General features: G+C 44.9%; 1 protein-coding gene across 1 annotated transcript in view; it reads right to left on the minus strand.

Moving 5' to 3' along the window:
* Positions 1-25,432, minus strand: part of SLIT3 (slit guidance ligand 3) — a 610,776-nt gene that overhangs the window by 167,906 nt on the left and 417,438 nt on the right. The window contains exon 6 of the mRNA XM_030829978.3: positions 7,928-7,999. Coding sequence (XP_030685838.1) covers positions 7,928-7,999 — 72 coding nt within the window. The remainder of the gene's footprint in view (positions 1-7,927; positions 8,000-25,432) is intronic.

Here is a 25,432-nt window from a genome sequence, read left to right on the forward strand (position 1 = left end):
GGATTAAACACCCTGATTCGGAAGGCTGTTGAAACAAATAAAATGTTTGCATCTCCCAGAGAAACCCAGGTGAAACATTTTGTAAATAAATGAAAATGAATCTTGTCTCTGTTAGAAAACACCAAATTTCATTGTGGCTATAATTTTGTTCATTATTAAAAAGAAAAAGAAAAAAAATCACCACTTAGCTAAAGGGATAAAAAACCAAAGGTCATGTGAGAAATGTTTCAGTAAAATACTACATTGTCCAACATCTAAAATAATTCTGGGACAACCACAACCTTAGTTCTGTTCAGGGTCACGTCAAAACAGAGAATCTAGAGACTGGGGTGGGGTAAGCTTCAAATTCAGTTAATTACAACGGACCCTCTGCATCCACGGGTGCTGCATCCCGGATTTAACCAACAGCGGACTGATCCGCGGGGATCTGGGATCCGCTGGATACGGCACCAGAGGATGCAGAGAGCCGACTGGTAATTTCAACTCAATTTGGTTCCATGAACTTTAACTGACCACCTACTATGTGCCAGGTTTCTGCAAGGCAGTGAACAGTACAGGAGTATTCTCTGACTTTGATTTTTATGAGCGTCCTGATGCGGCATCTGTTAGACATACGACTGAGGTATCTCCTTTAATCCCCAAAACTGGCCTAGGAATTGGTAAGAATGTTTCTCTTTTTCAAGGAAATGAACCCCAAACAATTCAGTTTGGTGGAGCTGGTTTGGCAACCAGTGCTAAGGGAGGACTGTAACTCCAGCAGCTCAGCCTTTGCCTCCTGCCATGTCTGGGGCAGTCTCATGGAACGGGATGTGATGCTGATTAAGCTGACGTCATAGGTTTAGATCTGAGCACCCTAGGGGGCAACTTTTCAAAAAGAAAGTCTGTGGTTCCTGAATTATTCTGGGCATTTACTACAGTGAATAATCTCACTAATGCATATAATTGTTTCTCTAGGATGTACTTTTTTTTTTCTTGTGGTTCGCAGGCCTCTCACTGTTGTGGCCTCTCCCGTTGCGGAGCACAGGCTCCAGACGCGCAGGCTGAGCGGCCATGGCTCACGGGCCCAGCCGCTCCGCGGCATGTGGGATCTTCCCGGACCAGGGCACGAACCCAAGTCCCCTGCATCGGCAGGCAGACTCTCAACCACTGCGCCACCAGGGAAGCCTCTAGGATGTACTTTTTAATTTTAATTTATTTTGGTAGCAGAGCAGTTACGTGCAGGGGATTTGATACTGGAAGAGCAATCCCATTCTTGTCCTTATCCGTGTAACCCTGGGCAAGTTATTCAACTTCTCTAAGCTTCAGTTTCCTCACTGGTAAAATGAGGAAATTACCAGGATCTACCTTGCAAGGGTGTAGAACGGGGTTATGTAAAATGCTGCATTCTGATATCTTATCACAGGGCCTGCAAGATAGAAGATGCTAAAACTTGGAGGCTATGACAATAATTATAATATTTATAATAACTATACTACTAATTGGTATGATACCATTGCATTATATATCAACACATTATTATTATCTGTTAATCAGAGCATCTGGTTCCATACCCAGAGGAAGGTCATTTGAAGTGGAGGACACGCCACTACTTGCATTAAGCGCTGGGTTTTCTGAACTGGACCAACCAGGTCTATAAATGTCCCAACACCCAGTATCCAGCACCCTGCAGCTGGGACAACCACCCTGTGCTAGGAGAGTGAGCACACCCTGATCTGGGTATCAGGACTGGTGTCAATTTCTTTTCACTGCCTTCTTATATCAAAAAAGGACTTTCTTTTACATTCACTTTCTGTATCTACAAGTAGGGCTCAGGGTCAGGCCATGTCATACTTGCCCAGCGGTGGTTCAAGTAGAACTATGCTACAAGTCTGGTTAATTCACATCACCGTTTTGACTCAACTCTCTTTTCTCTAAACGTGGACTGAAAGGGAGCTCATTACCCAGGCTGATGCTGGGGTCTAGGGAGCAAGAAACAGGGGGGGAGGTATTTGTCTCTTGCTTCTCATCATGTGAATAAACCCAATTATAATTTTTTTGGAATCAAAGGGAATTTGGAGGCAAGCTCAACTCCTGAGAAGAACTTCCCAGAAGATGAGACATGAGACATCATGTCTCATGGGCACCTGATGGCTTCTGAGGTACCCCTGTCCAGTCTGGGAGTCTTTGACTCCCCATTACTTAGCTCCGTCTGTGTTGTCTATTCAACAATTCTGGTAAGCTCTCGCCTTTAGAGTTTGATCTGCCAGAGGACCTGCTCATTTAAAGCTTTACTGTCCCTGGTATCTGGCACTAGGGTGGCACACAGTGCAGCCTTGCTTCTTGGCTGGATTAAAGCAGGGGCTGCGTGGGTTGGCAGGTAACTGAAATGGGGGAAGGTCAGTGGGAAAGTGGAGTCTACATACCCCATCTACGGAGGGTATGTGCTTTTCAGTCACAGCTGACCGTTGCAATGAAGAAATGCAGCTCAGGGTTGCCAGTGTTTCCGGTTCACCAAAATCCAAAGCTGGAATTCTGGACTTTTACAAAAAAATAGCATCAATTTGCAATATGAAATGCTAATTTAAAATGGTAGGGCTTCCCTGGTGGCGCAGTGGGTGACAGTCCGCCTGCCGATGCAAGGGACATGGGTTCGTGCCCCGGTCCGGGAAGATCCCACATGCTGCGGAGCGGCTGGGCCCGTGAGCCATGGCCGCTGAGCCTGCGCGTCTGGAGCCTGTGCTCCGCAACGGGAGAGGCCACAACAGTGAGAGGCCCGCGTACTGCAAAAAAATATAATAATGGTAAAAAACACTCCACGGGATTAAAAATCCCTCATCTGTGGCCACAATGTAGTCTGTGATCTAGTTTGCAACCTCTGGTTTCGAGGGAGCTGAAAGCAGAATCTTTCTTTGATTCTGTCATGGACTAAAGTTTGCCCTCCCCCAACCTGCTAAATAATATAAAACATTTAATGATGAGGTTTGAAAGGACAACTGTGCTTAGGAGCCCCAGTCTTACCAGGGGATTTCTTCTAAACAGCCTAACTGCCTGCAGGTGCCCACTGTGGGCAAAGAACATGGGATCAGGGGTCCGGAGACCCAGGTTCTAGTCCTTTGCTACCGCTAACTTGCTGTTGCCATTGTCTTTTCTCCTAGACAGGGCTAGGACTTGGGTGAGGGAAGTGGGGTGCCCTGGGTACACAATGTTAGGAGGCGGGCCCCACTCTAGTCCCGACCCTGCTCTCAACCTCTCTGTGTCTTATCTCAACAATAAGAGGTCATCCTGGAGACAGCTAAGGTCCTTCCAGAACCAGCCTATGATGATATCACTGAACTTCCAAAATTGGTTAAGTGACATAAATGGGAGTGAGGCTTTCAAAACAGCATTCGTGTGTTATCTGCAGACCTGTCACATCTATGTGAAATTTGGCCAGTACTAGTGATTTATCAAGGGCAGACCACTCACAGAAAGTGCTTTCAGGATGTGTTCCTGACATCTTTAGCCTGGCATTTTTGGCCGCATACCTACTGAACTTCTGATTTGCTACAAGTAGTCAGGAGACAATGTCTGAGAATCTCTTCCCTTCTCCTGCAATACTGTTGAAACAAAATTAAATAATTTATTAACTAGGTTGTCTCATTTTTGTTTCATTTGTCCATACTCTTAATTTTTTTCCCATTAAACATTTTTCCGACCCAAGATGGCATGTCGGGGAGAGAGGAGCCTGGTAAAACTGGTGACACGTCTGGCTGTCCTCTACCTAGCTGACGGGGGCTAGAAACCCAGGGCTCAGAGTCCCTCCACAAATGATTCCTGATCAGCCAGGGAAACGCAGTCTTGGCATATTCGACCGTGGTTTAAACACGCCTTGCTCAGAGAAAACCTAGTACGCGAACCGCCAAGTGTACAGATCAAGCAGAAATGAATGGTCCATGATTTGTGTAACAGAAGGGCGTCTGACTCACAGAAAGCAAGGTCCCTCAGTTAAGAACCTTAAGCTCCACACAGAAAGTTGGAGCTGTATTATAGGGAGGTCTAGAGAACGGAGCGCCGTGGAGTACCAAAATCAATTGGTGACGTCCAGAAGTGAGAATAAGTCATCGTTGGGACTAGAATGTAAGTCAGTGAAAAAGCAGGATGATTTTCTTTCCCCTGTGAGTCTGATTTACCTTCAACTTTGTGGGGAGCCATCCCTGGGTAAAGGGAATGACAATTTTACAAGCTGCGGGAGGCTCTGGCATTCTCCTCGGCAGGACCACGAGTCACTGATAGCTTGCCTAGACCAGCTCTTGGGGCCAGTTCACACCACCCTGCGGCACACGTTGGCCATGCTTCAGGGCAGCCAACACCACGAGAGCCTTAGCAACACAGATCAGAAAGGCAGCTTGGTAGAAGGGTTAATTACACAGGTTCTGCGGCTGGCTAGTTAAGCAGTTACTTGGCTTCTCTGAAATGGGTATCTCTCTGTAAAAGGAGGGTGACACTAACAGTTTCACGGAGGGGTTGTCAGGATGCAAAGAGATAACGATGTGAAAGTACTGCTTTTGGTGTTGGGTACTAGTAACTGCACAACAAACGCCACTATTATCACTTGCTTCGCCCGTACTCTGCTTTCCTTCTCACTCCCTTTTCTGGCTACCTGAAAAGGGGAGGGTGGTGGCTCTCTTCCTTTGTCTACCATACTCTGTGCTGGACATCTGCCATTGGGCATGAGTCAAAAATGAGGTTGAGGTGGGCAGATTTCACAGTCTTTCCTAATGTTGCACAGTTCCTACTGCTAGGGGTTCCCGCCCAGACCCACCCCCTAGGTTCAGTGCAACCAACCTCAGACTGGATAGAAAGAGGTTTTATAGCATTTCCATCCACAGAAAGGATGGAATAACAGGGTGATCCCATGTGAAATATTTTCACTAGTAGTTTTTGTCCCTAAACTTAAGTTAATTTTGAGAGAGCTTTCCGTGAGGTAATCAGGAGTCTTTCCTTATTTTGCACTTCATGCTGCCTAGTGACAGAGAGAAAACACACCCGAAATACTATATTTTGTCTTCTTGACTTGCAGACTTTAAAAGCTTGAGATACTTAGAGATGACCTTTGTGCGGACAGAGTTTTTGAATTCCCTCCTGCCCCCTGTCTCTGTCTCTCTCTCTCTGAAGAATTTATTAAGTTAATGTATGATGCCCTCACTTAGTTTCTATTTATTATTTCATTGTCAAGTTTCTTTATGGTGTCTAAGTTGTGATTACAGAGAAGTATTATACAATGTCAATGTGTAGATGAGATTTGGAAGGTCTGGGGTTAGGGCGGGGAGGTTCTTTAAATGGAGATGTCAGCTCCAGCCGATTTCAGAATGGCTCACCATGAAGACGGATGGTTCCAAAGCTGTGTGCCTCTGCTAGAAATTAAAAACCCATGGAATACTTGATTATGATTAATCTTAAGTGCTTAGCCATGTGAAGCCAAATGAGAGTATCTTTAAAACAAAGCTATTGGGCTTCCCTGGTGGCGCAGTGGTTGAGAGTCCGCCTGCCGATGCAGGGGACACGGGTTCGTGCCCCGGTCCAGGAAGATCCCATGTGCTGCGGAGCGGCTGGGCCCGTGAGCCATGGCCGCTGAGCCTGCGCGTCCGGAGCCTGTGCTCCGCAACGGGAGAGGCCACAGCAGTGAGAGACCCGTGTACCGCTAAAAAAAAACCAAAAAAACAAAAAAAGCTATTGATCTAGCTTTGTTTGGAATTGAGAAGATAAACTAATCAGATCCTGGGGGGTCTTTATAACGATGGGGAAAGAGAACTTTTTTTTTCCATCCTGGGTTTTTAAGCTTCAAGTTTGAGAGACCTGGTGTATCTGCATAAAATATAAATATATATTTTGATAGCAACTATCAGAGTAGAGAGGGGCAATCCAATTCTGTCCTGGACAGGAGTATGATGGAGATGAGGGCATGGTGGGGAGAAAGTTAGGGAGGTGGAGAGGACATCATTTAGAGATCCCCTCCTATGCAGTATATAGGGCATCTCCTCTTAAAGTTAAAGAAACAGAGAGGTGGAGTAGCTTGGCCAAAGTGCCACCACATTCGGGATTCCACACCCAGGCGTGTCTGACTGTACAGCCCTTCTCTCTCCCCGAAGACAGCCTTCCTGGTGAGGCAAGATGACACCACTCTGAGTTGAGAGAACTAACATGTGGGCTGTCAGGTGGTCACAGCTGTTTTGTGGCAGCTGGTGACTTCCATTTCCTGGTCTCTTCCCAGGGAATTTTCTCATCCTTCTCGAGAAGAAGGTGATATGCTCCTAGCAGCCCTCTCTACAGAGGCTTTTTTTGCAGGCAGGGAAAATCGAGCCTACCCTTCTCAGCTCCAGCCTCTTGCTAAGAGGAGTCCTGGGTTACTAAATTTGGGCTGGCATCCTCTCCCTAGCAGACACACATTTGGTGCCGGTTCCGGGGTCAGAGTTTGGGTGAGGAGAGACCATCAATCTTAGGAATGACAACCCGACCTCTCTGGCTGTGGGTCCTGCCTTTTCTGTACCGGGAATTCTCGGTTTTCATCCAATTTCCAGCAGCTTGCAGCATCAGCATCCTCTCTGATTTCCCGTGATTCCTCTTGGAATTACCTTCCCCTCACACAACGTGAAGAGGATGTCTCCAACCCATGGCTACTGTCTGCGGGGCCAGGTGAAAAGGATGGTGGAAGGAGGACCTTCCTTCCCTTATGGACGAAGGGACATGTTAACGTACTTGTTCTTTCATTTGTTTGACATTTATTCATTCTTCTGGAAGTCAGAGATATGTAACCTGGTGACTACGTAATTTATTTATTTACTTATTTATTTAATTTTCAGGGGGATGCTCAACACATCCTATGCTTATCATTCTGGCTAGAACTGTAGCATCAGAGTTATTTTTAGAAGCAAGCAGTTACAGAACTTGGAAAGGGGAAGTCACCCCCAAGATAAAGCAACCGTCCCCTTCATTTTTCAAATGAGAAGCTGAGGGTCCAAGCACAGAAGGGACTTGCCCAAGGTCACTCAGCTAACCGAGGGGCTGAGTCAGGACCGAACCGCACGTCTCCCGAAGCAAGTTCTGCTAGGCTGTATTGCCTTCCTCTCCAGGTTTCCCCAAATCAGGGACAGCTGGAAGTGTAGTTGGGGCATGCGGGAGGACAATCAAAATGTTTTCTCACACAATTCAATTTGAGTTTGACCCCAGGATGCCTCCTAGCCGACTTTGCCCCTTGGAAATCAGGTGTCCTTAGCTGGACCCATCTGAAAATCCAGAACACAGGAGGGCGGCTACACATTTTTCCTAGACAAGGTATGCAGGGTGGTCTTCTGGGGAGGGGTGCACCTCCTCTCATCTCCCCCCCCCCCCAGCCCTTGTCACTTTAAGGTTACTGCTTAAAGTTTGGATTTAATCCTGAGATGTGATCTCAAGTGCAACAGCAATGACTGGACTTTACCAGGCTGTTTGGCATTCCCCCTGGTCCCGCGTTAAAGTCGCTTTCTGATTCTGGGTAATTCCAGCCGACCCCCTGGTGCTACCCCTTTCTCATTTCCCAGACCTGTAACCTGCCTCTCCATAAGTAAGCCCACACTCAGACGCTCCCTGATTGCTCTGGCAGGCGCTGGGGGTCTACTCCAGCCCATCTGTTTCACCCAGCAACAAATACCGCGGGAGCATCGGGGGAGAAAGGACTCAACTGAGACTTAATTAGCAGTAACCCCAGTTTGTGGGAGGAGAGAAATCCCACTTTGCTGCCTGCAAACACTTTGGCCAAGGTGAGCCAGAGGGATCTCCCGGTTCGCAATTTTAATAGCACTGCAGCAGAAGACACAGAAATGCATCCACACGGACCCCCCAGGCACACACACTCCCCCTTCTCTCCTCCTCACTCGGACACACACACACGCACGCACACGCACACAAGGCAGCGATCGCAAAATCAACTCACAGGATCTCTAAATCACGCAGCGCTCGGAAGGCTCCATCTTCAATGCAGCTGATGCGGTTGTTGTCTAGTTGCCTGTGGAAAAGCAAGGGAAGAGCATGAAGGCTGAGTGGGGGCCGTGCTGAGGAGCTGGGCAGTCTGGGCCGGGTGTCCCTGGTCCCCCGAGCGCCTGTCCCTCCACCCTCGCCGGCTCTGCTCGTCCCCGCCAGGAGCTCGTGCAGAGCCAGCCTGTCTGCCACGCTGCTGTCTCTCCTCTCTGACTGTCTGAGGGAACTACACAGACGAGCGCACCAAAGGCTGTCAGGTCTCAGTAAATATTAATTGCGCATTTTTTTTTTTTAGGCAGAAGGGAGTAATTTCATTACATTAGGGCATCCAATCCATTACGAGCTCTTACCGTCATGTCACTGAAACAATTTCATTAAGCTAAAGGCCTGTAAATCATTGGAGGTCACTGCTCTGCCCTCCGTGACCTCCCAGAATGCTTTTTTTTCCCTCGCTCCCTCTCCCTGTCTCCCTTTTACTGGAAGTTGCGGTCTTCTGCTCTGACACAGTGCTAAATCTCAAGGCTTTATCTGCCCAAGAGCAGCGAGGGTGCATGGGGAATATACCAATTCCAAATTAGACTCAACTAATCTAATTTTATAGTCTTTTTATTATTCTAAGCACCAAATGTCTGTGGTGGTTTGATGTCTCTGTGCTTTGTTATGGGGCCCATCTGGTAGGTCATTCTATTGAAGTCTTTTCTGACTAAATACAGATTCCCTCAAACTGCACCAAGCATCATCGACATTAAAGAAATTCATTGATGGAAGCGTTCTGGATGCGGGAAAAAAGGACTATCCTTATTGCCTTAAAGATATACCACTTAAATTTAAATTGGGGAGAATTAAATGCACCTATTTCAGGACTTTTTTTTCTTATGTCCCTTTCCATCTTCTGAGCACGGAAATCATGTCTTTTAAGGAGATGCCTTGACTCATATATATTCCAGCTGGGGACTGAGGTTATTCTAGTTGAAGGATAACAAATAGATTCCACTATCTCAAATGCCTGACGTGTAAGTCAGAAGATTTACCATGACCACACCCCAACTTAAATATCATCTATTATATATATATATATAAAATTTAATTTTAAAAAAAGATGTTATATAGAAAATGGTTATTATCACCAGGCTGTCTTATATTTTGTGTGCAGAACACACACAAAATATAATTTATGCTGGGGGCCAGGAGAAAAGTGTGACTGGAAAAAAATATTGTAAAGCGATTATACTCCGATTAAAAAAAAGAAAAAAAAACAAAAAAGAAAGAAGTGTGACTGTGTTGAAAAACTCCCTCCTAGGCTCCTTTTTCTTTCTTTTGTCTCAGATAAAATCAGCCCCTCTCAAGTGCACGGTTCTCCTGATGCTGGAATTTTCACTTGAAACTTGTGCTAATCTATTCCAAGACAACTCTCTGCAGAAGATATATCAAAGCTGCCTCTGGTAGCCCTCTTGGAGCATTTTATATTCTGCCGAAGGAAGGTGGAATTACAATTAAAATCCTATTATCACTGAAAAAATATATAGATGCAGGATTGCATAAATACGCAGGAATGAAACACGTAGAATCAGAGTGATGGAGAACATCACAGCAGACGGGCTCTGCCGCGGTCTCATGTGGAACGGAACCATCTCAAAAGACGCTCCCGATACAACACACTAGGTGTTTAGGATTATAGAATTAACAGGAAATGGGTATCTCAAGAAGCAGAAGCACTCCGTAGGTTGACAAATTCTACATCTAGCGTTCAAAGTCCTTGCTGACGCCAAATCACACGGCATCTCAGAGTAGTTCCTGCTACCCTGAATTCTTCCCTTAACGAGAGTTTACTGAGTGGCCTTTCTGTAGAGCTCCTGTAAGCGTTGGGGCCACTGATTCCCCGCAAAGGTTCTGTTAAGGCAGCCTGCTACCACTGCCCAACTTCTAGATTTATCAGCGTTTAAGTGCCAATGAATTAACAACACTTGCTCCACGCCAAGGCCACCAAACCTTACCAAGCAGAAATGCAGTGGAGCTGGCTTTTGGGTCCAAGAAACTGTTCATTGAACATGCTGAATTCGGCAAAAATGGTACCATCCGCCTAAGTAGAAAAGTACCTAAATCATCCAGTCGGGAAGTCTGGGGTAGTGCGTAGAGATGGTAGTTTGTGGTGCACCTGCTTTTGTGCAGACATTTTAGAGAGGTCCTGGCTATTAGAATATTATATATTTGCCGGATTTGGGAAGCGTTTTCTATTCCTTTTCTTTATGAGTGCACCAGAAACCAAACAGGATACTCTAAATGTACACTTTGACATGAAAAGTATGTAACTTGCAGGGGAGAAGAAGCTCACAGAAAGAAGAGAAAACATGAAGTGGTAGAAAGAAATTAAAAAGGGTGGGGGGGAAGGAGATGTGCAAAAGATTTAAAAAAATCCACTAGTCTGGGCTTCCCTGGTGGCGCAGTGCTTGAGAGTCCGCCTGCCGATGCAGGGGGACACGGGTTCGTGCCCCGGTCCAGGGGGATCCCACATGCCGTGGAGCGCCTGGGCCTGTGAGCCATGGCCGCTGGGCCTGCGCATCCGGAGCCTGTGGTCCGCAATGGGGGAGGCCACAATAGTGAGAGGCCCGCGTACCGCAAAAAAAAAAAAAAAAAAAAAAAAAAATCCACTAGTCAGTCTCCCATCAGGGTCCTGCCACTCAGGATACAGAGCAGTGGAGACAGAGTCTCTGAGAGGACGCTGCTCATTCTAAGGCTAAAAGCAGAGATCTCCAGTACGTTATCAATTATGTGATGTTTAAATAGTTTCACGGGGTGGCACAAGTCGACACCTAGTTCTTCATGAATAATGGGGAAAACCAAGCTTTAATATAAGCATCTCTGTGGGTGTATTTTATAGAGTATTTTGGAACACATGAAATGTATCAAATTTTAAAATATTTATGCTGAAGTGTGCTTTTCTAGAAGACATTTATTATAACCAAGATTGTCTCCTTTCATTCGAGCCACAGATAAACAGTATCCCTGCCTTGGTGGTCAGAGTCCTTCCCAAGATGCATCTTACAGAAATCTACAGGGTAGATTTACAGAAATCTTACAGAAATCTACAGGGTAAAGGCCTGCGAGGGTCCTGTCAGGAAACGAAAACCCGAGTTACTTCACTTCCCAGCTATTACATCTCCATGGCACTGAGCATCAGAGTGTTCATGAAATGCTCATTAATTGTCTGCAATCAATTCTGATATGTCCTGCAAATAATCTAGGTCCCTAAAACAAAGTAAATACACACTTGGATCCGACAAGTTTTCGTTTTCTTTCATAATTACATCTCAGACACAACACAAGTTAGTCCTGAAGCACGGGAGAGGGGAGGCGAAATAAAAGCAAACCCAGCATCTTTTTGTGGGTGTTGGGAGAGAAGTGAAATAGGCACATGGAGAACCTTCCAGAGCTAAGGCCAAAGCATTTGACTTAGCAGTTTGCTTCTGGGGGTGGATGGAGGCTGCCGACTCTGCTCTAAGCTCTCAAGTCAAAGGTCGATATTGTGCCTTTGAAGAGACTCATGCAAAGAACCTCTTAAAAACAAATCAAAAAAGCCCATTGCCTCCTCCATACACTGTTACTCAGGAGGCAGGTGCAAAAGGAACTTCGGAAACGGGAGCACTAAGAACTCAGCCATCTGAAAGTGCCTGGGAGCTCTCTTTCTATTTTTCCTTGGCAATAAGAAGTGTGTTTTGTACTGCTACTGAATCTTTTCTTCTTCTTCTTTTTTTTTTTTTTTGCTTTAATCTTTTCTTCTTGCCACACGAAATAACCTACCCCCATGCCTTGCCTAGTGCCAGGGACTCCACAGCTGGTCACGTATGGCTGCAGAATGAGTCCTTCTAGTGCAAGTGTGACAGGGCTGGGCTCAAAATATATGGAAGAAAGCTCTAAGCCACGAGCAACACTGTTCTGGCTGTGGCCCTATGGCCCCAGCACTAACAATAATGATGGAGCATTCCCTTCACGAGCACATGGCGGGGGGCCGCCTTTCTGCCACACAGATCTCTGCCAGCCAGCATTTGGGAAGGTCGCTTGGAAGAAAGGGAGATTTCCATGGGCGCAGAGTAAAGGTGGAGAGCAGGAAGGCAGTGGATGGAGGAAAGGTTGGCTGTTTATGTTTTGGAGGCGACTTGCATTGTCCTCTTACTTTATACAGAATACTCAATGTGATTTACACTCTCCTGCCTGTGAATAAGGCGAGAAGCCCCCAAACGTTCATGATATTAAATTAACTGCTCTAATTTCCCTGGGCAGCTCAGATTTCGGCAAACAATGCGAGTGCTAAAAGGATACCAGAGTCCATTTAGAAAGGAATCCTCCAACAAGAACTAAATGCAGACTCCCCGAGAGGAGCTTTCTGACTACTGTATTTTTATACTCTGAGAATATAAACAAGTCAGAAAGCAAAGTCAGCGTGAGTGAGGACTTAAAATAATCTCCACAAACAGCAGACAGGGAGATAGTGCCTTTGTAAGAATTCCCATTTGTAAGCATAATGTTATCACAATTCATCTCTTTCCATCACAATTTCAAATTTCATCATTGAAGCAGGATAGAAATATTTCTGCAGTTCAAAGATGAAAAGAAGCACATCTAAATCCTTAAAAAGGGGTTTAAAAAAAGCCTGATTACAGTATCAAGAGGCATCTATCTATCTCCCAACGACCACTGCACAACAACAAGAGAAGAAGGAAAATTTCATGATTTCAGTGATGCATTTGAGACTCCGTGAGGAATACCTCGAAAATAGAAAGCTCCAGAAATAGGCTTTGGAGAGCTGGAAGAAAAGAAGAATTTCCAACTAGCTATCTAGATGCAAGGTCTACATACCAGGGTACACCTACCCAGATGTTCACTTCTCATCCTGATGTTCTGTGGGTCCCAAGAATCTCAGCCCATGAATCGGTAAACCTAGCCTCAGGGCACTGTCACCCTGGGCCCAAAATTCAGCTGCAGTGTTTTGCTATAGGACTGCAGCGACTCTAGCTGCAGTCCTCCTGATGCTAAATGGGAGAAGTAGCTAAAGTTCAGCACCCTTTGGAGTTAAGCAGTTTGCTAATTTCCCAGCAAAAGGATCTACATGAAATGCGCAAAACAAGTGGAAGGGCTGCTGCATGAAATTCACAAGGGAAGCCTTACTAGAAATTCAAAGCAAGTCTATGGTCTTGGAATACAACAGTTAATGAACCTATAAGAGCAACTGAGTATTATTAGATGTTCACACTGATTAGGTACCAGGGTATAGAATGAAGTGTGAGAAATCCTTTGAAAATATTTGGAAGGTTACCACCTGTGGTTTTATATCTCAGTTATCTTAAAAGGTATAAGAGAATTCTAAAAACTAAACTAATTTGAATTTGTTTTTAATGAAATAGATATGTTCCAACATAAACATATTCGAAGTGTATTTCTTTTTCTACACCGAGGAGAAATAGAATGTTGCAACTATGAAAAAAACAAAACAAAACAAAACAAAACCAACCTGGGAAAAAAAGAACCTGCTTTCTTAAAACAAGCCAGAAGACAAAACATGAAGTAGCCTTGGCCTGCTATTCCGTTTCTTCCTGTTAGCCAACTGTCCTTTAAGGAGAAAACAAGAAATCCAGTAGTGTTTCTGAAGGTTGCTTTATATGACAGTTTAACATTCTAAAAAAATCATTATTGAAGAACAAATTATAGAAGCAGTTGTCTTCTGCTGGCTGGGCTCTTCAGAAGAAACAAAATAAAGCTCAAGGTTATTTTAACTGGCAAAAGGAAAAAAATCGTGTTCAAAAGAAATGCATACACTTCATATAATTGAGTACTGGTCACACTTTGTACACAAATCAAACACTTGATCCAAGCCACAGTCTGCTAATGAATTGTCACTATCTCTCATCATTAAGGAGCTACTGTAATTCCACATTAAAACAACATCTCAAATGAGCAAAAAGAGCTGAATCTATTATTTTGCACATTTTGTACACTTGCCCACCAGACCGAAGAATAACTGCATATAGATATGTTTACTGATCCATGAATTATTTATGTATCCACAAAGATTCTTGTCTATAGAACTGAGAACTTTATGCCTATTTTTTCTACATAATAATTACACGTACTATCTACCTATTGTATGCATGTAAATGAAAACGCGTATTACAAGATAGGTAAAGAAAGTGATATTGACCTCTGAAATTTAACATGCCTCCATCAGTTATACTTACAGAGATATTTAGATAATTAAGTGATGGTTAGCATTCCCAAACTTCAACCAACCAAATCTACTTTGCAGAGGACAGAGTCCTAGGTTAACTAAGGTCTCTGATCAGAACACCTGCCTAGAACTTAGTGAAAAATTGAAGCATGGATCTGTTTTACTAAGCATCGTTATGCATACTTCGCCACATGGCCAGCATAATACCTTTTATTTAGTATATATCATACTGCTGTTTGACATATGCAACTTCTCAGCGGGAGAATAACTGCACCCACTCCAGTAGATGCTCCTGAAAGCCAGCTCTGCAATAATGCAGACACAGATGATGGATTAGCACCAAAGCGGCACGCCAGACCTTGGAGAATAAAGGCGTGTTTTACACATCACTGGGAAATATCAATAACTCCACTTCTGTGTTTACATAGTTTCCGGTTTGTCAGGGATTTGGCAAATGAATTTGTGCAGAAAAATGTGTGTGTGTAGAGGGGTGTTAGAAATCCCTGCAAATTAATTCAGCAGGAAGGACAGTTGTTGGGAAGAAGCTGAGCTCTCATTTATTCTGGACAAGTTTCAGAAACAAATTTCTGGCTTTTCTAGATAAAACAACAACAACAAAAACCAAGCAAACAAAAAGCAAATCAAACGAAGATATCCCATATTCACAAGGAGAGAATTTCTTTTCTCAGCAACTTTTAGACCAAGGGGGACCGAGGAAGTTTGGTTATTGTTTGCAAAATGTGCTCTCATGTTTTGAGACATGCCTCAGATCCAGCCTTTCTTGTGTCAACCTGATATGAGGACCAAAGGACTTTATAGCTAGGATGGCCAACTTGCCAAGGTTGGCCCAGAACTTCCCCCATTTTAGCACTGAAACTTCTGAGACCAATCCTGGGAAACTCTTCCGTCCCAGGTAAACCTGAAGGTTTTGCACCTTAGTGTATAACTCTGTTGTAAACATGTATTCTCAGCACATCATCCCTTCACCTATGTCCCTACGCCTTAAAATGTCTGTTGATTCACAAACGTGGCTTTCAGTTATATCATCTCCAAAAAGCTCCTCACCGCAGCTACTGTAAAATGGGCTGTCGCTTTACAGACACACCTGCAACTGGACTGGTGGGGGCCTTCAAAGTGGCTGAAATGTTCCAATGTGATTCTTAACCTTCCTCATTGGCAATTAAAATTTCTTTGTAAGAGGCATCCTTGCTGATGTCATGAATACTCAGAGGCTAAACAAATAAAAGGCTGTCTCCATAGCGATGGGGGGGTCGGTTTGTGGTTTCCCTAGTTACACTCCTGAGTGATAACCATCTGGGGCTCCTCCCTGGCAGAGGGGAGAGGGAGTGAGAAGCTGGAAGGATGAAATGTGCTTTTGTTAACAAGCCTGAAAGTTATCTCCCATAGCTCTGTGTTTTACTTCTTTTTAAATCAACCAGCACAAACTGTAGTGAGTTTTAACATTTTTTCACCCTCATGGGCATTTTGGAAATTTTTCCTTTGGACTCTAGGGGTAAATTATTCCAGCTGTGAGAATATGACCCATAAGCACAGCAGAAGAGTATTTCTTCCGATACTGAAGTGGCTGCAGGCATCGGAGCCCAGGTGGGACACTGGTTTTCATTCAAATATGGGATGGTAAGCAGTACTACTCTGGTCTGAAGTCCAGGGTGTCCCCCACACAGTGAGCCTGCATCACAGGAGGGCAGGGACGGCCTCCTAAGACCTTGAAAGTTCTTTGTTTCCCTTTAAAAAAAATCCCATGGATCTCTCATGTAGAACTTTAAGACTTCCTTGAATTTAGTCACATGTGCTACCCATTTTTTTTTTTTTTTGCGGTACGCGGGCCTCTCACTGTTGTGGCCTCTCCCGTTGTGGAGCACAGGCTCCGGATGCGCAGGCTCAGCGGCCATGGCTCACGGGCCCAGGCACTCCGCGGCATGTGGGATTTTCCCGGACCGGGGCGCGAACCCGCATCCCCTGCATCGGCAGGCGGACTCTCAACCACCGCGCCACCAGGGAAGCCCTGCTACCCATTTTTTATAAAATGGAAGACGAGGGCTCCTGTAAATTTCTGGCCATGTGATTGATATGATTCACATCTGCCCCAGTGGGCCTGGAGGGCAGAACATGGGGTCAAAGAAGATTATTCTGGAGTCTTACGGTTCTGGGCTTGCTTGGGACTTGCTACTCCTTTCTTCTGTCCTATTTCTTTCTTTTGGAATGGGACCATCTATGTGGCCTATACCTGTCCCACCACTGTGTTTTGGAAGCACATATATATTTGATTTCATAGGTTCACAGCTTTTGTTTCAGAATGAATCATAGCTCGAGTCCCACCCATATCTGATTTAGGTGATATTTAGATGAGACTTTGGACTTGAGACTTTTAAGTTGAGGCTGGACCGAGTGTGGGTCTATTGGTATGTAATGAATGTATTTAGCACGTGAGAAGGACATGAATTTGGAGGGGATCAGGGGCAGAATACTATAGACTGAATGTCTGTATCTTCCCCAAATTCAGATGTTGAAGCCTATCCCCCAAAGTGAGTAGGTCATGAAGGCAAAGCCCTCATGAATGGGATTAATGGCCTTATAAAAGAGGCCCTAAAAAATGGGCTCCCGGGCTTCCCTGGTGGCACAGTGGTTGAGAGTCTGCCTGCCGATGCAGGGGACGTGGGTTTGTGCCCCGGTCCGGGAAGATCCCACATGCCGCGGAGCGGCTGGGCCCGTGAGCCATGGCCGCTGAGCCTGCGTGTCTGGAGCCTGTGCTCCGCAACGGGAGAGGAGGTCACAACAGTGAGAGGCCCGTGTACCGCAAAAAAAAAAAAAAAAAAGGGCTCCCTTGCCCCTTCCATCATAGCAAAAAGACAGCTGTTTAGGAAGCAGGCCCTCAGCACACACAGAATCTGCCGGCACCTTGATCTTGGATGTCCTAGCCTCCAGAACTGTGAGAAACACACTTCTGCTGTTTGTAAGCCACCCAGTTTATGGTATTTTGCTACTGCAGCCTGAACAGACTATGCACCATCCATGCCCCCAAGTCTCAGTTTCTTTGTCTGTACAATGGAGATAAGAACATTTAGCCTGAAAAGAAGTTTTGGGTATGAAAGTTATGAAATGTATGCGCTCTGAAAATGTATTTGTGGCCTTGCTTAATTTTCTTTGCTTTGAAATAAAGAATATTAAATATAAGAATTCGTCTTCCTAATCTCAAAGGGCTCTTTCAGCTCTCAAGTTATGGGGCCTGAGGTCAATTTCTTATGAGATTTTTAAGAGAAAGTTCTTGCTCATCTTACTCAGATCCTGCTGTGATTTGAGCTTATCCTTTTATCCCTTCTTCCTGCATCCCAGACCAAAGAATCTATTATTGAGATATTCAATATATTCTTTCTGGACCGAGGGCAGCAGTTCAGACTCACGTGCTTTTTGCACTTCTCCAGCTGATATGAGATTGAAAGACAAGAAGCCATCAAAACCCTGTACGGAAGACAATACAAATTTTTCTCTTACCAGGACAATGATATCCATACAGGCCCATATTTATAACTCCCGTAGGCGTGAACCACTAAGAAGGGTAATTACAAAATTTAACCCCATTTCTTCGTGGCCATTTGCAGTTAATAACCAATCAAGTAATGTACTGAGCACCTAAACTGATCAAATGCCACACCGTCATCTATGGTGTACGATTTCTTCATGTTAACATGGCTTAATCTGTACACAAACCTTGCGGCCTTACGCTGTAACTGTTACAACAACACAACCACAATAATCACCGCACGCAGTACCTACTCACGTTTTGTAGGCATTAAGTATTGAGCTGAGCATCTTCAATATCTTTTCTCAGTTGGGTCTCACAATAACACCACCCCTATTTTACAGAAAAGGCAAGTGAGGCATCAAGAGTTCATCTCTAAGCTCGGCTTTGGACCCAGATCTGTCTACACCCATAATGACTGCAGGTGATGCCGTTTCTCTGTAAATGGCCCAGACTCCTTAGCATGGCATTGTTCACCCTCGCTATGCACCAGGGGAGAGTACCACGTACTCACTTTTGCTGGTCCTTTCCCCCTCCTCCGTTTGGGGAATCCCTTCCCCTCCATCAAGGCCCTCCTCAGAGGCCACATCCTCTATGAAACCTTCCTCTGCAAACTCAGGCAAAATGAACCACTCTCTCCAAAACCTCCTGACCCTTTGGTCATCCTTCCATTAAAGCACTTATTTCACAGCAGTAGGACTAGCTGTAAACACAGGAGGAAACCACGTTCAGAGAGGTTATGTAGTATTTTCAAGGCAACTCAGCTAATAGATCGGAGAGTCAGGTTCACACCTGTCTTCCTGATCCGGGAAACTTAGGTCTCACCCTCCATGCTATCCCACTTCTCCCCGACTTTCAAAGTGCAAGGATGGGGAGCCTATAAAGTGACTGTGTGGACTTAACTCATTCATATTCGGATAGAAAGAGGCTGGTGAGAAAAGTCAAGGTTTGGTCTTGGCATATGTCACGGGGACCCAGTTGCTGTCATTGGCCTGCAAGCATCCTGACCCAGAAGATGGGAGGTGAGGGCACTGCAGTCAATAGGGTCCCTTCACCTCCCCTGTGTGTCTCTGAATTAGATTCCCTGGGAGCCCTAGGCCACTTGACTTTTAGGATCATTGGAGAAACCAGGCTGATTTTAGCTCCAGTTTCTGGGGATAATGGGAAGGGATCTATACCCTAAAGAGATGCTACAATTCCAGGTCACCTTTTGGGACCGATGGGCTGTCTCCTGACCAGGCTGGGACAGCTTAGTGCTTCTTGAGCAGGGGTGAGGCACATCCAGGGAAATGGCTCTCTCTGCTCCAGGCAAGTGGCAAATTGCACAGATTTTAATCAGTCTTTCCTGGGCCTGGCCTTCCCTAGTGTCATATAGGCTTTTCTTCTAAAGGTGTACAAGCCGTGGGTCCTGAACAACTGGGTAGCCCTCACCAGGTCATGTACTCAGATGTACGGGGTCAGTGGCCATTAGCGAGGTGTCACTCAAAGGTATCTTTGTGGCAGCAGAAGCCAATTAAAATGTGTCTTGTAAGCTCAGTGTAAGGGGATATCAAGGTCTTCCTGTAATTAACTGCTGAAAAAAGGGGCATCAAAACTCAGCAACATGGGCAGTGCTGATAACTATATTCAATTCAGCTAATGCACAGAACTGAAATACTCTAGGAAAAGGCCAGCTTCTTTTCCTTTGCTGTGACTTGCAATGAATAATGGATGTCTGCACTCATTGGCAACAGGAGAGCAGGGGCAGGATCTGTCTTGCTCATGACTGCTCCTGCCTCACAGCACCTGGCGCATAGGAAGTGCTTGGTGCAAAACCCTAGGGGGTCACAGTGAGGTACTGCTTTCCACCCACTAGGATGGCTATGCTCAAAAAGATGGAGAGCAAGTGCTGGCAAGGACGCGGAGAAATTGGGACCCTCCTACATGGCTGGAGGGAATGTAAAATGGTGCAGCCACTCTGAATGACAGTTTGATGGTTTCTCAAAAAGTTAAACACAGAATTACCCGATGACCCAGCAATTCCACTCCCTAAGGATATACTTAAAAGAACTGAAAACAGGCGTTCAAACAAAAACTTGTACACACATGTTCACAGCACTATTCACAATAGCCAAAGGCAGAAACAACCCAAACGTCAGCCAGTGAATGAACGGATAAACAAAATGTGGTATATCCATACAACGGAGTATTATTCAGTCATAAAAAAGGAACAAAATCCTGATACATGCTACAACATGGATGAACCTTGAAAACATCATGCTAAGTAAAAGGGCCAGACAAGAAAGGGCACATATTGTATGATTCCATTTAGGTGACATATCCAGAACAGGTAACCTATAGAAACAGAAAACACATTAACAGTTGTTGGGGACTGGGGTGAGGGGGAGAATGGGAAGTGGCTGCTTAATGGGTATAGGGTTTCCTTTTGGGGGGATGAAAATGTTTTAGATCAGAATGATGGTTGAACAACACTGTGAATGTACTAAATGCCGCTGAATTGCATACTTAAAAACGGTGAGTTCTACGTTATGTGAATTTTACCTTAAAAAAATTTAAAAAGAGGAGCTTTATGAGAGCATCACATCGTGAGAGTAATTTTCCTGTGACAACATCACAGAGAAAGGCAGGGAAACCTAGGGCAGATCTCATACTAGGCACAATCAGACAATAAACCCAGTTCGGTCTGGTGTGGAAAAAAATGTCTCGGTATTTGAAGAGCAATGAGAATGATGGAGAGAAACAAGGGGGACGGGGGAATTATTTACAGCAAATTTTAAAACTCTTTCTCCTAGCTGGCTTTGGGGACACTACCAGTCACTTTACACTTTGGAAAAAATAAAATTGGTTGAAGCAAAAGAATGAGGATGGTAAACTTGATGGAAGGGGACAAAATCATCTGCTCGATTCCTAAGGCAAATATAAAACGTTGGGGGATTAGCCACTATTTTGTATTTTCTACACCACTGCTCTCTCCTCTTCATTGGTACCCAACACAGATAACTCAGTAGATTGTGTTTGCTTTTCAGCAGCTGAGTTCCTCATTTTCTTTTTGCCTGTCTTCAGATTGCTTCTTTGGCTTCCCTCTCTGAGAAGGCTGGAAAGGAGGCCTTGGCTTACCCTCATGGCAGCAAGAGAAGCATCTCTGACCAGAAATCCTTCCCTGCCCGGGCCTCTGGTATGGGTGGGCTATGGGAGCCCCCAGGCAAGGTTTCAGGGGAGGAGATGAGGATGGAGGCCAGGTGAAAATGGCGAGTCATTTCCCTGACCACTTGGCTCCAAATTCCCACAGGACTCTGGGGCAGCCACAATGGTCTCACTGAGCTGAATAAATCCAAAAAAGTTGGATCAGAAAGAAGAGGCCAGAAAAAGAAAGGAGAGAAAGGGCTGGAAGCCAGAGAGGCCCCTCTGAGATGGTTCCCACCTGGGTACTTAGGTGAGGGCCAGTTTAACCAATAAGCTTCCACGTCTGGAGCTATTGTTTCTGGCTTTCTGTTGTGGCTACTGCTACTAAAGCTGGCCATATCCAGCCTGAAGGAGGTTTCTAATTTCCCTCCTGATTCCAGAAAAAGAAATAAGAACTGAGGATAAGAAACACTACACTAGGGGAAAAAGAAAAACAGAGATTCTCTTTTTCTCATTTGCCAGTAGTAGAGTTTTATCTAAGATTCTGTGGTTTAGTGGGGAAAATAAAAACAGTTTGCTCAGGAAGCAGATGACAAGGATCTTTGACCTTGCTGGGTCATGGTCTAACTTCCATGGGCTAAAATTTCCCTATCGGTCAGACAAAGGGGTGAAATAGATGATTTCTACGCATCTCTCCTGAGCAGACTTTCAGGGCTGCAAAATATTAATCCAGCCCCTGAATCCTCATATGAAGATTTCCTCATTTTGTTGTTACAAGGTACTATCCAAGGAGGGAGATTTTATTTTAGTGCAGTACGTTGAGAATGTAAATATGAGTTTCCTCTTGTCTGGAACAGTTAAGACAGGAAACATCCATGCACTGGAGGTCTGAACAGTAGGTTGGAGAAAAACACAAGTATGAATGAAATGTGGCATTACCCCTCTGCCAAACTGCTCCATGGGAACCCACCAAGCTCAGGTGTCCTCACCAGTGCCTGTGGGGTGGAGATTCATGGAGCATGTGGTCGATAGGACAAGTCCAGCTCTCTCAAGTTTCTGGATGCTTCTGGGGTTAGAAATAAGGGGTTAGGCTGTTGCAGCTCCTTCTACCTCATCTCCTTGAAATGTCCTCTTTTCCTGGTCAGAAACAGCATGTCTCAGAAACAGTCTTCCCTCCCATTAGTCACAGAGTTGACATTTTTTTTTGTTAACATCTTTATTGGAGTATAATTGCTTTACGATGGTGTGTTAGTTTCTGCGTTACAACAAAGTGAATCAGCTCTACATATCAGAGGTGACTTTTGAAAAGCACTGAATACTTTTTACAGCGGTATCCGAAAGCAATACCACTGTAAAAAATGGATATTCCACATCTAATGGGGGTCTGAAAAAATGGGGAACACAGCCTCTGAAGGCAGAGGGGAGAAAGCCATCCCGGGTGATACCCTCAAGTTGAGTGATTTACCAAGAAGCTGCTGGGGGGTGCCAGGGCAGAGAATCAGTCTTCCAGGATTTTCCCAAGATTTGCCACTAAAGTATGTAAAAAATGGGAATCCTCAGCCCCAGAAATGATCTTGGGACTGGCACTGCTTTTTCTGGCAAGTTCACCCTATTTTTACATCCCAGTTCCCTCACAACCGCTGGAAGTTGGACCTGAGGCGGGAAATGCATATTTCCACATCAAAGTCCTATTTTTCTCAGCCATTCAAACTTCAGCTATGGAGTGTGCTGGCCTCTGTGCACAAAGTCCCCAAAGCAGCCTCCCTCACTCATTGGGCACCCAGAGCTCTCTTAGCCTCCTCAGCTGTTGCTGGTCTTCGGAGGCCTGAGCCCGACAGGTACAAATGCATGAGCTTGTGTCTTCTTATGTCCTTGTGTCCTCAAGTTCTCTAATTCGTTTTTTTCCTTAGGAAATTCCTTTTTGAATTCACCACCCAAGGTTTCAATTTCCCATCCTAGGTTCTTCACATCCTTTCCTGGACACCCACATCCTCAGCAGAGGACACAGCACATTTGCATCCCAGTACACTTTGGTTCCTTTGCCCCCGGCCAGACTGGACGCAGGGGGTTCAGGATTCACGTGGGAATTGTGGAATGGGGTGACCGCTGCCATGAACCAGCCTTCTGTAAACAGACGGCAAATGAAGCTTGGGGTGGGATAAACCCAGTGATCCTGCCACAATGAGCGAAGCCATCTCTCAGGATTTGAAAACGGAAAAGTTGAACCCATCCGATCAGAGGAAAGGGTTGGATAGTCAGAGCTAACATTTCCTTTGTCTGTGATGGATAGCCACTTTGGAACTATTTCCTGTCCTGATTTTTCCTTCGGTCAGCACCGCAGGGGAAACGGGGTGGAGGGACGGTGTCTGTTTCGGTCGTGATGTTCTATACGAACCCCTCCAAGAAGAGTGCAGTACTAGAACTGTGTCTGTACAAAAGGTTTGCATTAACTGTAATGAAGCAAATGACAAAATCAATAAAGCGAGAATTGTGTGGCTGTCATAAAGATGATGTAAATCCAGGGTTCACGATGGTTATGAAGCTATTTAGAATCGTAATTAAAACCAGTACCATTTTTTTCAAGATAAAAGCCCCTTTGACAACCATAAATGCAAGCTACAGGACATTTTCCACAAATATATTCAAAATTAATGTATAGCACAAAGATGGCATAAATTAACGGAGGATAATCCGTAAGCCCAGGCTTCAGAATGTAAGAGCACTGAGTAAGGAGATTTTGATTTCGTGTTTGGTGTTCAAGTGATGTGGTTTTCAATTTTAATCAAGTTAAAGCTTGGCAGAGCACTTAGAGACTCTGAATGAATGGCATATTTCTGACAACTGCTCTTCAATGAGACTGAAAATGCTGTCTCTGTGTTTGCACAACTTGAGATCTGACGGCATTTGCTATTTTATGCATCCCACGTATTTTAGAAAAGAATCTAGCGGTGTGTGTGTGTGTGTGTGTGTGTGTGTGTGTGTGTGTGTGTGAGAAGATGACCTTTTTGTTTCATTCAGGAGTGGGGACGGGATGAGGTGGGGGAGAAAGGGGGTGGGATGTCCAGTCTTCCAGTCCTAATGAGCTATCATCCTTGGACTTTCTTTCTGAGCCCTGATTGTAAACGGTAACACTGAGGTATCTTGGGAAACATTATGTACCTACCTACCTATCCATCCACCTAACTTTAGAGCATCACTGTTTACTTTCAGATCATGAGCAATATCCCCTATTGTGGCCTTCAGTGCTGCTGAAGGAGATTCCAGCCGTCTGGGTGATTATAACTGTAGAGTCATAGAATCTCAGTATTGGGAGCAATCTCAGATATCATCAGGTCCAAGTCCATCATTTTTAACAGAAGAGAAAAGTGAGGATTAGAGAGAGGAAGAGTTACTTAAAATCTTAAGATAGCATTTGGCAGTATACTCAGGACTTGATCAAGAACACCTCAGGTCACAGTATTTGCAGCAGGAACAGTGACGTACGATATGCCAGTGAAAAAAATAAGACAGTAAGTGATGATTATATTGTATTGCCAACTCTGAAATGCCACTAGAATTCAGAGATGCTTGATTCTTTCAATCCGTTTGGGGCTTCAAGTATGGTGAGGAGATGGTTGGGGAAGGTAGTAAGTAGGAATTGAGGAATCCCAGCGATTTAGGGGTATATTCACTTTTTTTATTTTCCTCATTTCTTGATGGCTTGACATCTTAGGGGATCTTGCTGACTAGGGAGAGACTGCCACTCCTAGAGCTAGTTAATTCCTTAAGATAGTAAGCAATTTATCAGTGAGCCCATCTTTCTTATACAAACAAACCAATCCTGAGTCCCTACCCCCAAGCACTTCCTTTACCTAACTCTCACACACGGAGCAAATATTTTCCCTCCCTACATCACCCCAGGGCCAGGTACCAGACCACTACAAACAGCCTCTGTCCCCCAAGGCCCATTGGAATTATCCAGACTGGCCAGTCCCAAGCTGTTTCCCGAGCCCTGCCTTCCCAAGGAAACCGCAATACAGGCTGTGGTCTACGCCTTCCTTCCCTCTTGCTTCTGTCTCCTGACCCTGGTGCTTCCCTTGGTGGCCCCGCATGGCATGGTGTGCCTCACATTTCTAGGAGAACTCTGAGGAATGATGAACTTTTCTTTTAATGGCATTCACCTCCCTGTGTTATCGCTCAGTCACCTTTATAAATTAAGCCCTGGACGTAGGACAAAGGGACCCAGGTTTAGGTCACAACTCCTGCCCACTGTCTGAACGATCCTGGACAAGTTCAATCACCACATTTTTAAAAAGAGAAGTGTGGACTGTATTTTCTCCAAGTCCTCTCTAGCTTGATTAAGTCTATGACTCTAAGTAGAGTGACCTGAATTCTAAGTCCTCTGCTCAACAGGCAGCGAGGCAGGCTGCAGTATAGGAACGGCAATGCTGGCCAAACCACTTAGTATAAAAGCACAGCTCTCACTTGTCTCAGTAGTAAAATGGGCAAAGAAAGGAATTCATTTCAGGAAATCTAATTGCATTAAGGAGCTGATTCCAGAAAACGGTCTTGGATTGATAGTCTACCAAGATGCCTCG

The sequence above is a fragment of the Globicephala melas genome, chromosome 3 (assembly GCF_963455315.2).
Source record: "Globicephala melas chromosome 3, mGloMel1.2, whole genome shotgun sequence".
Taxonomy (NCBI): domain Eukaryota; kingdom Metazoa; phylum Chordata; class Mammalia; order Artiodactyla; family Delphinidae; genus Globicephala; species Globicephala melas.